The 15,176-nt window shown below is 41.2% G+C and overlaps 1 protein-coding gene across 1 annotated transcript in view; it reads right to left on the minus strand.

The window, feature by feature from the left end:
• The window catches only part of LOC139744473 (E3 ubiquitin-protein ligase MYCBP2-like), a gene marked incomplete at its 5' end in the record, with an annotated part of 43,516 nt that overhangs the window by 4,847 nt on the left and 23,493 nt on the right, over window positions 1–15,176 (minus strand). The window contains 18 exon segments of the mRNA XM_071654907.1: window positions 201–366; window positions 1,156–1,263; window positions 1,766–1,975; window positions 3,857–3,964; window positions 4,411–4,596; window positions 5,491–5,612; window positions 5,970–6,105; window positions 6,637–6,768; window positions 7,398–7,505; window positions 8,184–8,303; window positions 8,989–9,100; window positions 9,702–10,021; window positions 10,484–10,786; window positions 11,614–11,694; window positions 12,385–12,557; window positions 13,417–13,645; window positions 13,936–14,160; window positions 14,717–14,830. Of these exon segments, the coding sequence (XP_071511008.1) occupies window positions 201–366; window positions 1,156–1,263; window positions 1,766–1,975; window positions 3,857–3,964; window positions 4,411–4,596; window positions 5,491–5,612; window positions 5,970–6,105; window positions 6,637–6,768; window positions 7,398–7,505; window positions 8,184–8,303; window positions 8,989–9,100; window positions 9,702–10,021; window positions 10,484–10,786; window positions 11,614–11,694; window positions 12,385–12,557; window positions 13,417–13,645; window positions 13,936–14,160; window positions 14,717–14,830 (2,953 nt within the window).

Raw genomic sequence — 15,176 nt, forward strand, 5'->3', positions numbered from 1 at the left:
AAAAGGTAGGTGAGCTCCCAAAAGGTAAGTGAGCTCACAAAAGGTAAGTGAGCTCACAAAAGGTAGGTGAACTCACAAAAGGTAAGTGAGCTCACAAAAGGTAAGTGAGCTCACAAAAGGTAAGTGAGCTCACAAAAGGTAGGCGAGCTCACAAAAGGTAGGTGAACTCACAAAAAGGTAGGCTTGCTTTCAAGACTGACCTGCAGGGCAGTGGGGTAGCTCTGCCTTGGGGATGGTGGTGATGCTCTGGAAGTCATCATGGCAAGCCTGGCAGAAGTGGGTGGAGCCGAAGCAGAAGAAAACAGCCACTGAGCAGCAGTAGCGACACTTGTACTCCAGGAAGTCTGTCCCATGCTTGGCACACATCTGGGCAAAATTTTGCATGGCAAGATTATTGCATAAATTCTCTTATTTTCAACCAAACATTTCCGTGACTTCATTCATGAATATCCATAAAAAGTAACATCACATCATGGGTGGGAAGCCCTACATCATCATCATCCTCATCATCATCAAACAATCTGGCTAAATTTCTTCTCTTTTTTTTCCCAAAACCTCTGTCCAAGACTGTTCACTGGATCTTGCCACAATAGTCACAAATGCGCATAATGAAGGAATTCTGTTACTCATTTCTCTCATCACTCAACACAAAGTTACAATACAAACAGTGACTTTATGTCGACACAGATTTCATCCAAACTATCACATACGTATCCATTTTATTGTACATATTAACAACACACACACACACACACACACACACACACACACACATGCAAGATAACTATAGTATAAATGTAAAGAAACAGGGTACACAATAACCCATTGGTTTTGATGACACATTACCCACAAGAAACCCAGCAAAACGTCAACATATTCCTTGATTGTGTAGCTGGTAAGACAACAGAGCCAGGAGCACGTTTTTGTTAAATATTTTCATTCTTTTCTTCTTTCTTTTTAATGTATCACTGCACAGTTTTGATGGGAAATTCAGCTTGATAAAATGTGTTAATAAAACATCTTTTTCATATTATAGCACAGATTTGTTTTGAATCAAGAGATGTACAAATCAGCCCTTCATAAAGGGTATTCCACTTTCAAGGAAATGGTAGATAAGAAGTTCCTTATTAAACATCATCTCATAGCGGGACTCACCTGTGCCCTTGATACGTCTGAGCAAGCCCCACACACCAGCTCAGTGGGGTCATAGTCCTCTTGGATTCCAGCCTCTTGGTCACATCGTGCCTCACCCCCATAGTAGGCCTGGTCAAGGGAAATTAGGACATACCAGATTGACCTTTTTTTAGTGGGTGGTGCATTTTAAAGTCTTGACATTTCTACGAAATTGTACTACAAACCCTTATATGTCTCTTGATATACCTGCATCTGTTGATATATTTTTAAATAAACCTTTAAGAAATCAAGACGTGTTCTTGGTACACAGTATGAAGAAATACAATTCTAGATGCACAGCAAAAAAAAAAAGAGAAAAGACTGCGATATCATGCTAATTCTATTCCATTTAGTCACAACATGAAACGTTTAACGATGAGGAGATATTCTCACATTGCCACAAATTTTTCCTTCTATCTAAAGACATCACCAACATTTTCACAGGTCTATTGCCCTTATTCCATTGTCTTCTTCTAAAGTAAGACCCTCACGTTTTTTGAAAGCTCTCTCTTTAAAACTTCCATGCTAGCATCAAAAAAACATTAATTGCACAAAATACAGAGGTTGCATCTGGGCCCATATAACTACACACCTTCTTGCACTTGTAGCACACATAGTAGGCATATCGATTCATGGCGAATCCCGCTGCGTCGTTGTGGAACCGCGCCCCCTGGGTGGTGACAGCCTCACTCCGCAGGAGCCCCTCGTACTCCAGCCGCATCAGGGCCTTCCGCCTCACGTCGCCCTCTAGCACCTCGATGGGTTTCAGGACGTCTTGCAGTGACCTGTGCTTCATGCTCACCTGGGGTACAGGGGAAGATCATAATCAATAACTCCAATGTACAACTCGGGCTTGTGAGAATCATTGGTACAGAAAAATGAAATGTGAGACATTTCATTTCCATTTCATGATAATCCCAAATGAGAGGAAAAAAATGAATAGAAAACTAAGAAAATATACCAGTACTTCTAAAACTAATACTAATGTAAGACGGAAAGATGGTACCCTAAAACACTGGTTCAGTTAGAAATCCAGTCCACCCCAAATCATGTTTACAATTCCCACAGTTGCAAAGTTCCTATATCCTTTCGTTATAACAATGTCATAGAACTTCTCAGTAAACTCCTGTTTACAATTCTCAGTTTAAAAGTTACTATATTCTTTCATTACAATTCCCACAGTTGCAAAGTTCCTATATCCTTTCAGTATAGCAATGTCATAGAACTTCTCAGTAAACTCCTGTTTACAATTCTTACAGTTTAAAAGTTACTATATTCTTTCATTAGCAGTGTCAGTGAACTTCCCAGCAAACTTGTCAAGTAATAGCCCACCATCACCATATACCATTTCCTCTAGTAAACCCCCATTAAACCGATACTTAATCCTTTCCTTTGTTCTTCCGGTCAAGCCCAAGTCAATCCAGACTCCTGTATTTACAATTCCCACAGTCAGTCCTTTGTCTAGTTTTATTTCAGGTAACCAAAGTAATTCTTACATCGAAGACCCCTTGCTTACTAACCCTGATATATCTGACCCTCATATGTTGAGAGGGATCATTCTGGACGCCCCTGTCTTGGGCAGAAGTCCTCAACTCTGATTCTCCCTGGCCATCAGATATATGGCTATGTTGTAACCTTATAGGGAGTGCTCTCATATATTCGCTGTCATTCTACGCTGGATATACAGAGTGTGTATATCTGCTACCAATAAATATACACACGTTATGAACTGAATATCGAACTGTGTACTTCGCCTTTCTTCGCGTCTGAATGTACAGTAAGAGTTGTGAATGTACCACGCTACATCACCCGACAAGGGATTCATAATTCACGCTCTTACACTGATACTATTACTAATACTAATACTAATATTAATACTAATACTAATATCAATACAAATACTAATATTAATACTAATACTAATATCAATACAAACTAACTACTTCTACTACTAGTAACAATAATAATGATAACAATAACAATATATAAATCTATAATGAGCTGCATGAGCCCCTGATGTGCTTAATGATGGTGAGCAGTTAAATGAAAGAAAAAAAGAGTTTTAACTCATAATTCAAATAATACTACAGTTGGGGATTTCCTAATTTCTACTGGGTAGTCATTCCACAGTTTGGGAGATGCACAAGCAAGTGCTCCGTCTTCTTATCTTGCTTTGTTTTACATGTTGGGATTTACAGATGGAGGGTGTCTTTACAGCTGCGCAAATTACATGTATGAGTGTGTTTGTGCGGTTTTAAGGGATCGTATAGTTTTGGTTGAGACCTGAGCTTTCTAACATTTTTAGATTCGATAATGAGAAACATATTATGAAATGTGAAAGAGCATGCAATTCCAAGAAGGATTCAGTGTTTATTTGATGAAAATTGATTTTGAAATGGAGGACATATCCAAAACAGAGCAATGCTAATAAAAAGTGGGAACTACCTTTTATTATGATTGCTTTGTTTTACTTTGTTTTTGGATGTCTCAGCTATTGCAAAACAAATTTTCATTAAATAAACTTTGAATTCCTCTTAGAATGGTACGCTCAATACTATTTCATAGGTGGCTTCTTGATATCTTACAATAAGTTAAATGCCCAATCCTCATCTCTACCAATATTATACCATCCCTTTAAGTACAAATAAAACAGATGCTTGTTTCTACTGGATTTTGCTCTTACCTTACAGATGGGACAGAGTGAGAAGCCAAAGGTGATGCGGGGACCAACCCACTTCCTCTCCAGCACGGCTCGACAGCAGTGATGGTGGAAGACGTGACCACAGATTAGCTGTTGTCATGGTAACAAGACAGAAGACATTATTACTCACTTCAGTTATCGAAACATTACAATGACATGCAGATCTGGTGACTGAGAAACTATTACTGCACCTCAAGAAAAGGTCACTAAACCTGGCAATTGGAAAGCCAATTACCACAGCAATAATCTCACACAAACATATCTAACAACTACAAGGTGTATATATGCAAGGGGAATATTCAGTACAAGCTTAATTTGCAAACCCATAAATGTGAAAACTACGAATGCATGTTTACCAGGTCAAAATGTGCAGACACAAAGATATAAAAAAGATAGACATAAAATATGCTATGGTAAATCAATAGAGTAAACAGTTAACAGTCAGAGCAACATCACATCAAGCAAACAGTAGAGTAACATCACAAATATTCTTTTCACAAAACAGAAGACCAAATATGGCCTGGAAGGGATTATACCTGAATGGCAGGGGCGCAGGCCAGAGCCTCGGTGAAGCAGATCATACACATGTCGTCTGCATCCTGCTTCAGGTTGGAGGTGGGTACGCAGCCATGGAGACAGGGAAGACACTCCGCCTCCTCCAGGATACCCCCACACACGTGACCACACGGTAGGACCTTGGTGCAGGCATTCTCGGCATAGCGCTGGGTGAAGAGAGCAGGGGCATCAGGGTTTACTCTCTAAAATGTTCTAGAGTCTTACATCATCTCTCATGATTCCACTTCAATACTTCATTACTTAGTAACCCAGAAAAGTGGAGCCCTCCTTCCCCTTCCCCATATGCACTCTCCCCACATGGAGAACATTTCTAATCTGCCTCCTTAGGCTCCATGCTGGTTAAGATTACCCTCCTCTTTTCCTTTATACCCTCACAGAGATACCTTTATAACTCTCTCCATCAGAAAAAACCCATGGCAGATAAATGTATTTGACTGGGATCGAAGTCAAGACCGTGGCCTAATGCATAAAAGCTACCACATCATTTAATCAGAGTCTACTTCTATGATTATGCTCCATTAATTATTGATTGACAATGACATACTTGCAGTGGTTATATTACATCTAGTCACCTGAGATGAGCTATTTCACACAACATGAAATCACAGAGCTAGTACTCTGCATGAAAGCCTTACTGTTAGCTGAGAATCACCAGGGTGTAAACATTGGACAGAGCCCAAGGAATAGAATGCTCTTCGGCTTTTGAACTAAAATTGATACAACTTGCTTAAATTGTCATTGCAATACAGCTTCTTCTCTCCCAATGTGACTTGCTGTGTCATGTTAAAGTCACACCTCCAGTTTCATGGCTAACACTTCAGCACCAGTAGCCCAGTGAAAATCTCTGAAATCATTTTCAATTCATTGCATACATTGCACCCAATGTCAAAACTGGACACGTACTGGAGAATGATGCTGCAGGGTTTAAAGACCAAAGGACATGTACAGTGATACACCAAGGATGAACAGGGAGGAAAGATGGCGAGAGATGGTAACCAGAGTGGACAAGTGAGCCAGATGGTGAGAAATGAGAGACTCACCTGACAATCTGGATCACTGCAGACACTTCCCGCTGGTCCAAGGAGACCTGAGGGGGTCTTGTTGCCACAGAAACGGCAGGTTCCCATGGCAATGGATCCACCCATGCCTGAGGCTGATCCACCTTAAGTTTGAAAGTAAATGCAACCAAAGGAACATAATTATGTTGTGCCAAATACCAGTGTACAATTTAAAAAAAAAGAGAGAAATAAAGCTAGTCATCTGTTGTTGTTGTTTTTCTTCTCACCTGCAAATTCATAAAGCAATCACTGAAAAGTAAATTGATAAGAAGTTTGTAGCTTGTATGTTGTTTTTGTTCAAGCAAGTGATATCATGCAGGTTTTTCTATAGGTTTTTAAAGTAAGAAATGCTGGTGTAAGAACCATGAAAAATGTTACTTGATATTACAACTGGTAATGGCACTAAGTCTACGTTTACCTGCCTTACTTTAAGGAGCGCTCAACAGCTGTTTAGCATTTACCTGGTGTTGTTTCCTTGAACTCCACCATAGCCTTGAGTGTCTTGGAGTCGGCAAGGGTCATGACCCAGAAGAGCTTGCTTCGGCCACATCCTTCATGCAGATCTACTCGGATGGATTCCTCCTCCTCCTTGAACACCTGGTGCAGCATTCCAAAATTAGGAAGACATGCATGAATACTCAGATTGGCATTAGCCACTTCAAAGAACTACATAACACAGTCAAGATTTATGTGGGAGTGTCCTTCATATTGAAACATAAAGTACACAGTGCTACACTAAATGAACTTGTCACGGGTGAAATAACCTCAGTCCTATCCACTTCCGGTGCGTTAGTAAAATTTGAATTTTAAGCCTGTTGATTGGCTGTTCGATCTCAGTGCTTCCTCCCAAATGCTACGACGTTTCTGCAACAATTGCTCTGGTCTTATTTTTTCCAAGGACTTAGGGTTAGCATTAAGGTTGTGATAGGGTTTTAGTTTTAGTTTGATGTGAGGACTATGATTAAGGTTAGGGTTATCTTTGTCATCAGAATTTATGTTTGGCTTAGTGTTCAGAGATTTCACGGGAGCAATTGTCACAGGAGCAAATGTCATGGAACCAATACATGTAATTATCCTATCAAGTACAGACCACAGGACTGTCACACAGAATTTCCAGTGTGGCCTTACCTTCCTCTGATGACTGCGGCTCCGCTTGGGTAGATGCAGGACTCGGTCACAGTCAGCACAGAGATTCCCACAGTGTTCACACTGGCTGATGGCCAGCGTCTCCCCGTCGTCATGGTTATCACACGTTGGCTGCTGAGTAGAGACAAGAGATGGAATGCTACTGTTAGGAACACAGTATACCAACTGTGGTTTGGTAACATGATATCCAATGCATGGGATGCAATGAACTGGCTGAGTTGTTGATATGATATCCATTGTATAGGATGCTATAAATCAATTGTGTTAACCCTACGGTGAAGTTATCATTTCATAAGGCACAGTGCACACACCACACCATCCAAATTATCACCTAACCGCACCAAGACTTCATTGTAGCTAGAAGGGCATCAACAGTGTACAAAGTCAATGATAACAGTTTCATAATGCTCTCTTACAGTACACTGCACAAGCCACTGTAAAACAAGAAATGTTCATGGGCACCTTACTTTCGCAAATTCCTAGAGGAGCCATGATTCGCTGAAGTAAAATGCAGAGTTTTTTGTCTATACAATCCAGCACATGGAGCATCCTCATAATTTTTTCAAGGGCGGCAATTCGCGAAAGTTTCATGCCACAAATGTTTCTGGTTTTACAATATCTAGCACACAAGAAGACAAAACATCCTCCTACATGACAGGAGCTGAGCATAATGTTGAGAAAGAAAGAGCATTCCTGCCCCCCTCCCTCCTCCTTAGGGGGCCCCGCCCTCTTCTCCCAAGTACCTTTTGTTTGGCAGCGGGTGAATCCTTGCCCTGGGCCCACTGGCTGGAGGAGAGTCTCTCTACGTGTTCATTCTCTAGGACACACAGCGAGGCCAGGGACAGCCACAGCTGTACCAGGGGGAGAGAAAGCAAACAAATGATGATGAATGTTATTCTTCCTGCCTTGTGCACAGAAATTCATGACTCATGTTTTGCTTGGCTGGAAATTAAGAATGTTAGAGTACAATGGTGTTATCATCTTTCACAAGTCCTCCAATTTCTGTAAAATTACACAAGAAGTCAGCATTGTGTAAAAAAAAGAAGAGTACAATATATAGCTTTTAATAGGGATTAGGAAACAGATAATTTTCATGAATTCTAGTACTCTTTCTTTGAATGACTGAGACTTTAAAAGCTGGCATGTTAACATGATGCAATGAAACCTGATGCAAAGTTGAAAATCCAAAGGGAATAGAAAGATACTTCAAACTCCTTGTCAGTTTGACAACCATCAACATTTCACACAGACGAGAAATAGAATATAAAAGTTTGTGCTCTATCAAAGATATTGTTGTGTGAATGCAGTGAATTGAAATTAGACATTGACAGCATCCTACTAGCAGATGTGGGGTATCTTCGGAGTTTAAAATATTCTAGAGGCAGTCTAGTCCAGCTGATGTCATATGTTAAAGCACAGCATTGACTGACAGAACTACAACAGAGGCAATATGATCAAAAAGCTCTCAAATACTTTATAGGATGCTCTTTAACTTCTCAATGCAGTGAGGCAATCGGTTCAGCGCTCACCGTGTTGCTCTTGATACAGAGTGCTGGCGCCCTCTTGGTCTCGTCCAGTTTAGTGAGGGACAGGACGCGCTCCGCGATGGCTCCCTTGGTGACCTTGGCCCACTCTGTGGAAATCTTGCCCTAGGAGAGCAAGCAGCATAAGGATTATAAAACAAACATGACATGGAATGCAGACTCAACTTCAGAAAAAAACCCCAATACATATTACAAAGAAAGTATGACGTATACAGTATGAGTCTTCTTGCACTCATGACTCTTGGGATTCTTCTTCTAGAATGCAAAGCTAGTCTTTTTGGCAAATAAATCAATAAATACAGATAGATATGCACAAACCAAAAGAACAAGAAGGCAGACACACAAATGGATTGATATTTTGATAATGTGTCAAATCTGCATAGAGTCTAAGGAGGTCAGAACTGCATGAATGTAGTACATAGTCCTCGTAGCTGAGAGGAGGAAATGCATTACAGATATACATTGTACAAATCTTGGTAATGAAACCCCTTTCTGCTTTTTTTGCTCATACCACCAAACTATCGCATTTCAGAATAAAAAGACCAGCCAATATTATTCCAAGGTTTCTGTTATGCCACTTTCTGAAAAGTGCAAAGTTTTAAACTGAACGTATCATATTCACCAGCGATAAGGCTATCTATATATCATGCTATCTCACGCAATACACTGGCTATTGTGTAGCAAGCTGTACAGCATGTGTGAACAAAAATACAAACGTGCACGCTCTTTTACTCACAAGTTTTATTCTTAAGTTTCTCACATCGACAGTGAATAAAAATGAGTGACTTACTGCTGAAAGGTCTTTGATGAGGGCAATGATCTGCTCCGCAATGTTGTTTGACATGGAGCCACGCAGCCACCAGTGTTTGCTGTCAGATCTCCTCACTGGAGACTCCTCCGTACTGAGAAATGATTGAAGGCAAAACAAACACAGAGAAAAACAGATTAGAAACCATTATAGTTACAGTGTATCCACAGATGACAGAGCTACTACCCCCAGCTGGTTCTTGGAGGATGATTATACGGTTTAGCTAAGAATGTTGTAGTCTGTCAGATTGTAGATCAGTTCTGCAAAAGTTCACAACATTTAAACTAGGGTGATGGATACATACCCAACTATTAAGACTTTGTATATTTTCATGATAGGAAGAATAGGAAGCACTAAGACAATATCAGCATTCAACACCTAAGAGCACACATACCCGACACCTGAGGGTGCTGTCTAGTCCAAGAAGAATATGGCATTCTGCCTGAAAAGTCTGTCAATTATGTAAAATGCATGTTCATGCATACAGTAATGTCATTAATTAACAAATTAATCAGCATAGTAACTGAAAAATTAGCCTCTTTAATAATTCATGTTCCTTGGAAGTGCATTCTTTTTTGCCTCAGTTAAAAATTCCATTCAGTTTTGAGTGAATAAAATAATCAGCATCAATGTAGAGGTTGACTTTAACTTTGAATGCATATATGCTACTATAAAAATGCTGTTGAAATATCTACCTTGTCTGCTGCTGAAGCTTAGCCAGTGTGTAGGAGTGTGTTCCCCTTCCGCTGCCCAGCCCAAACTCTGATGTCCCTCTGCTCTGGACGGCCTGCCACCCCCCTTTGACTTTGGTCTGAACTGTCAGGGCCTTGGCAATGCATGCCAGGAAGACGTCGAGGACTCCTAGATAGTCCTCGGCGGGGGTGTCCGGGCCGTTGTCACCCTTGCCCTGTGTGAGGAGGCTGAGGTCGTCGGGGGGCAGGGATGTCACCCCCATGATCTGCTTGAAGAGCTTGGGAGAGATCTCCAGCAGGAAGCGACGGAGAACAGCTGTCACCTGCAGGGTGCAAAACACAGGCACAAAATCTGCCAACTTCTGTCCTCACATAGTGGGGTATTTCTCATTCGTTCACAAGTAATACTAATCTTTTTCTCATCCCTTCACAAGTAATACTAATCCTAAGTTCAAGTCAACTGATCCTAGGAACAATTTGGGATCAATCAGTCGTCAGAGGTTAGGAAATGTTTCACTCAGCCATTTGGGAACACTATCCTGCGTCCATCTGCCCACGTTCTTAAACACATGTTGAATGCCTCTGTATCATTCCAAATTAGATCTGATCTGAATCTGTCCCAACTTTCGTTATCATTTGGCTCGATATGATTCCCATGTTAGTGAAACAGGGCCCTCCTCTAACAGTCCTCATTCCATATTTCCTGCATCACAGTGTATCCAAAGAGATCTACCAGAGAATGCTGGAGGAGATCTGCCACACTCTTAAGAAGCCAAGCAACTAACCTGTCTCTGGATGCGAGGCGTCCCCGTGTGCAGCAGCGAGACCAGGTCCAGCAGGAGCCCGTCCTGCTGGGCCACGTAGGACCGGCCCACGTGGGAACCACTCAGGGCCAGGACCATGGACAGCAGCTCGAAGCAGTAGGCATCCGGCACCGAGGTAGACTGGTCCAGGGCCGATGAGGACGGGGCAGAGGAAGACGGGGTGCTGGTGGGGGTCAGCTTGCTGGAGGCCACAAGACTGGCCTCCCAGTCATCCTGCATCTTGATGGTCTCTTTACGGATCGCCTGCACTATGTGAGAGCACACCTGAGGGGGACAGGGGCAAGAAAGACATCAATCAGTACGTCTCATCATCTCTGTATATCTTCTGACTGAAAAAGCTGCATTATGACTTATACTTTTCAACACCACTGACACTATGTACATATACAAAACACATACTTAACTTCCAAGCACAATAAGACCTCTATGCCACCTGTTTCCCTTTGCGGAAAACTCTAAGATTTCAGATACTCAGTGGGGGAAATTAATTCTTTCGCCCGTGTTGGCTGGTTAGATAAGAAATGAGTGGTGCAGTCCCCACTATGATAGAAGAATGTCTGGCACAGATTCTAATTCAAGCCTCACACCATCTTCCTCTTCATCTTCCTCTATTACCATCATATCGCCACCCATGACTGTAAACATATATGCACAAATCAAACATACTTACATCAAACATATTTACACACATTAAAGTGTACTGACAAATTATTCAAAAAACACATATAATAAAATAATACACACACACATACAAAAACTGATTGATCAATGAAGCGTTGCGTTAATGCATAATTGAATACTTGAAGTATCAAAAAACAGCACCATATTCTGCAGGGTATACAATATTTGGATTCCAAAGTGATTGTTCAAAAGGGATGTTTTGACAGCAATTCAGTTTCACATAATCAGTCATTACATAATCGTGATAATTGTGAATATGACACACAATTTCACATGAAAACTTGTAAAATAATACTGTGCTCTGTCCAATGTCTCAGTTGGCCCTACACCTTCCTCCATTCCATGCTGCACCATTTCATCAGGTGATGTCTGTGAAGGGGTACATCATCCCCATCACCACGGCAACCCACCTGTTTCTGGAGGTTGCTCAGCTTCTGTCTACTGAACAGGATGCCCACCATGTGTTCCTTCAGGTCACAGTCATTGGTCTCCTAAAAAGGGCATAGAAACATGACAATTGACATCTCCATGGCAACTTGCCGACGCTTAAGATATTCAAATATATTTTGGGGGAAGTTAAGCTAAAAGAGTAAAAGAGAAGATCAGGTATAGCCACACTGTTGTCATGCTTACAATTTTACATTCTATCAATTCTTTGACTTTCAACATTAAGCTCACAAAGTGCCTTCATTTAATATTCTACAGTACTAATCATGTTAGAGCCGACTGAAATGTATTAACTTCAGACAAGCAACTCCCTTTGTTGTGGTAGCTGCACAGAATATAGCAAAACTGAAACTCAACAAAGGGAACCTACATTTTCATCTTTCTACTCTGAAGCAAACCAAAGAATGGTATATGTCCCAGACACATGGGTACTGAGAAACTTGCACAAATTTCACAGGTCTGCATAAAAAAAACAAAAAACAAAGATAGAATGCTATTATTTTAAAATCTTAATATGACCTGGAGGGAAAACTCTTTAGTTCTACTCAGAGCATTAATCTTGCACCTCATCAACTCAATCAATGAAACAAATAAAAAATCTGAAGATGAAGACAGAGAGAGATATACATGTACAAACATATATCATTGGGAGAAAAATTGAGCATGGTTCAAGACAAGTATGGATGGTTAGGGGCCAAAAGGTAGAGTGGACATATGTATTGCACTGAGCATACCTCATCGTCCGGCGTCTGCATATCTCCAGGTTTCATGGCCTGTGCGTCCTTGTTGACCGGCTCTTCGTCTGACAGCAGCCGGCCGAACACCTGGGAGGTCAGCAGGCGGAAGACCCGTAGCGTCTCACCGACACAGTTCTGCTGCTGGAGGTTCATCGCTGATGGCTGTGAGCCTGAGGACGCGAGAAGCAAATGAACGCTGTGTGGTAATCTATCCACATGAATATCATAACACTATTACCTCTGTGCTTTACGTGTGCAGTAATTGTAGTCATTTAAGAATCACTGTGGCACAGTGACTAAGACCAAGGGCAGGGTTTGACACCGGCTTTGGCCCTGTGGCCACTAAAAATTGATGGCCACTAAAAATTGATGGTGGGTCACCAAATTTTCAAAAAGGTTATCTCTTGGTGGCCTGATCAGGCAACTAAAATTCAACATAAGGTGTCAACATTTCCTCTTATTTCGGGCCCATACATTCCTTTTTTCTGGCCACTAAAATTTCATATTTACAGAATGTTTTAAATGGGCTATCAGAGAGAGAGAGAAAAAAGTTAGTGTTGAGCCCTGCAAGGATTCTCAATCTTGAAGTCCCTAGTTAAAGTAAGGTAGCGGGTGCCCCTAAGCAAAGCCCTATATCTTCATGGCCTGGTCCTTTGGAAGGCACTTGAAGCCATCTGCCCAGCAGCACTAAAATGCTCATTAGCATTTAAGAGCTTCCTACATGGCCTCGTAGAATAAATCCACTCACACAATATCTCACTGTAGCACAAAGTATACAATTCTTATGAAAATGCTGTATTAAAACAAATGAATCGATGGTCACTTGACACTCAAACCATTTATGCTGTTATTAATTTAAACTGTGTTTTTTTTCCCAATCCTGACATCCTCATCTGACACATACAATATTGAGATTGTCTTAATGAACAGCGTTATCCACCAAATACTGTTAATGCAGGTACACATGCATGCAACACTCAAAGATAAAATGTGTCTGGACTGGAAGGAAGATGTCTAAACATTGCTCACCTACTGACAATGTCTCCCCTTTGTTTTCTCCCAGCACCTTGACCTGTCTGATCCTCAGGTGACTGTCTGGACCTTTCAGCTCCACCCGTATGACCCTTGACCCCTCGGGGCAACCCGAGAGATCGCAGGTCACCCACCCGGTGTGCCGGACATCCAGGTTGGAGACTTGTATCTTGATGAGGCTGTCTACGCTGGAGCCAGCAAGAAATCTCATGGTTGTCACTTTGTTCTACAAGCATGACACACAAAAAGGAGAAAGTATACAGATGGCAATCTTGACTTGAACTGGATCCAATTCCATTGTGATTTCCTTTTGTCTTCTGCAAAAGGAGATGAAACTCACAAGAACTCTGCAAACTCTTGTATCAAATAACAAATTGTATTCTCCCGAGGATGGTTAGAAAACGCTTACTAAAATTTCAAGGTTGAGTATAGTCCTTTTCAGGACCATATTCACATCCACAAAAGAATACATGGTGTACCATGAAATTATCCACCATTAAACATATTTTTGCTTACCCCAAGATCACGTGAGTTGTCAGCGTGGATGGCCACCATGCCCAGCGTCATGCCCTTTCCGCAGGAGACGGTGACAAACTTGTTCCGGTTCCTGTCCTCATCACCGGACTCCCAGAAGGTTTCCGTGGAGCCGTCCACCAGGCTGGGCAGCATGGCCGCTCGGCTGGACACCTGTAGCTCCACGGAGGAGGTGATGTCCTTCAGCAGCTCCACCCTCACTGGACCCTGCCAGGTCAAGAAGTCAAGGAAAAATAAATATACAGCATATAAAGATATGAAATAACACACAACATCATACACCATGTCCATGTTTTTGTAGTTTACGTCACACAAAAACAACTCGAAATATCTGAGCACAATAATAATAAACACGAGAGGACTTTAACAAAATTCATGACGATGGCCATGTTTAGAAATGAGACATATATTCTAGCTAAAGAAAAATATACATATATGCCAGTAAGCATATTCAAAGGAGCTTTCTTCAGATTCCCCCTGCCTTGTGAATTATAAACATCTAATTCTTAGCACAACAGCTATTTTCATTATTTAACATCATCCTCTGAAACCAATCAAATACCTTCCATATCATGCCCCAAAACTTGACTCAACAAATAAAAAAAATATAATATAATTTCTCACATTCTCGAGTGAAAACTGGAATACCAACTATGTAAAGCCTATGGAGTTGAGGAGCACAGCTCGCACTACCATGTATCAACTCCATTCAAACAGTCTGATTGTATGACTTTGCCTCCATGCTGCAATTTCTGAAACCTACCTGAGATGCAAGACTAGACTCAGCTGCAGACACCACACTCCCACTGAGACTGCCCTCACCATCTCCTTCACTTTCATCAGACTTGGACAAGATCTGGTTGATATTGCTGAAGACCTGTGTGTGGATACATTTGCAGAAATACACAGGTAAAACATCTCCAGGCAGTAATCACAAATGAAGGTATCTCTATTTCATGTCAGTATGGATGGGCTTGAAGTTATGGAACAGGATAAATGCACAGGTCAATTGGCACAATTTACATTCAGGTTTTGAATGAGTCTGATTTATCCATGATGCCTACATTCTGTATTTGATGAATTTGTCATTTGGTCTGTCCAAGCCAAATCATGAATGCAAACAATAATTCTATTTACAATTTAAAATGAGTTATCTTGGTCAAGTGTAAAACTTTTAATCATACAATGTAGATAACATGAGAAAAAGAAATGTACCCGTTCCC

This window comes from Diadema antillarum, unplaced genomic scaffold (genome assembly GCF_040938485.1).
Source record: "Diadema antillarum isolate AM-2024a unplaced genomic scaffold, OU_Dant_1.0 seq00001182_RagTag, whole genome shotgun sequence".
NCBI lineage: Eukaryota > Metazoa > Echinodermata > Echinoidea > Diadematoida > Diadematidae > Diadema > Diadema antillarum.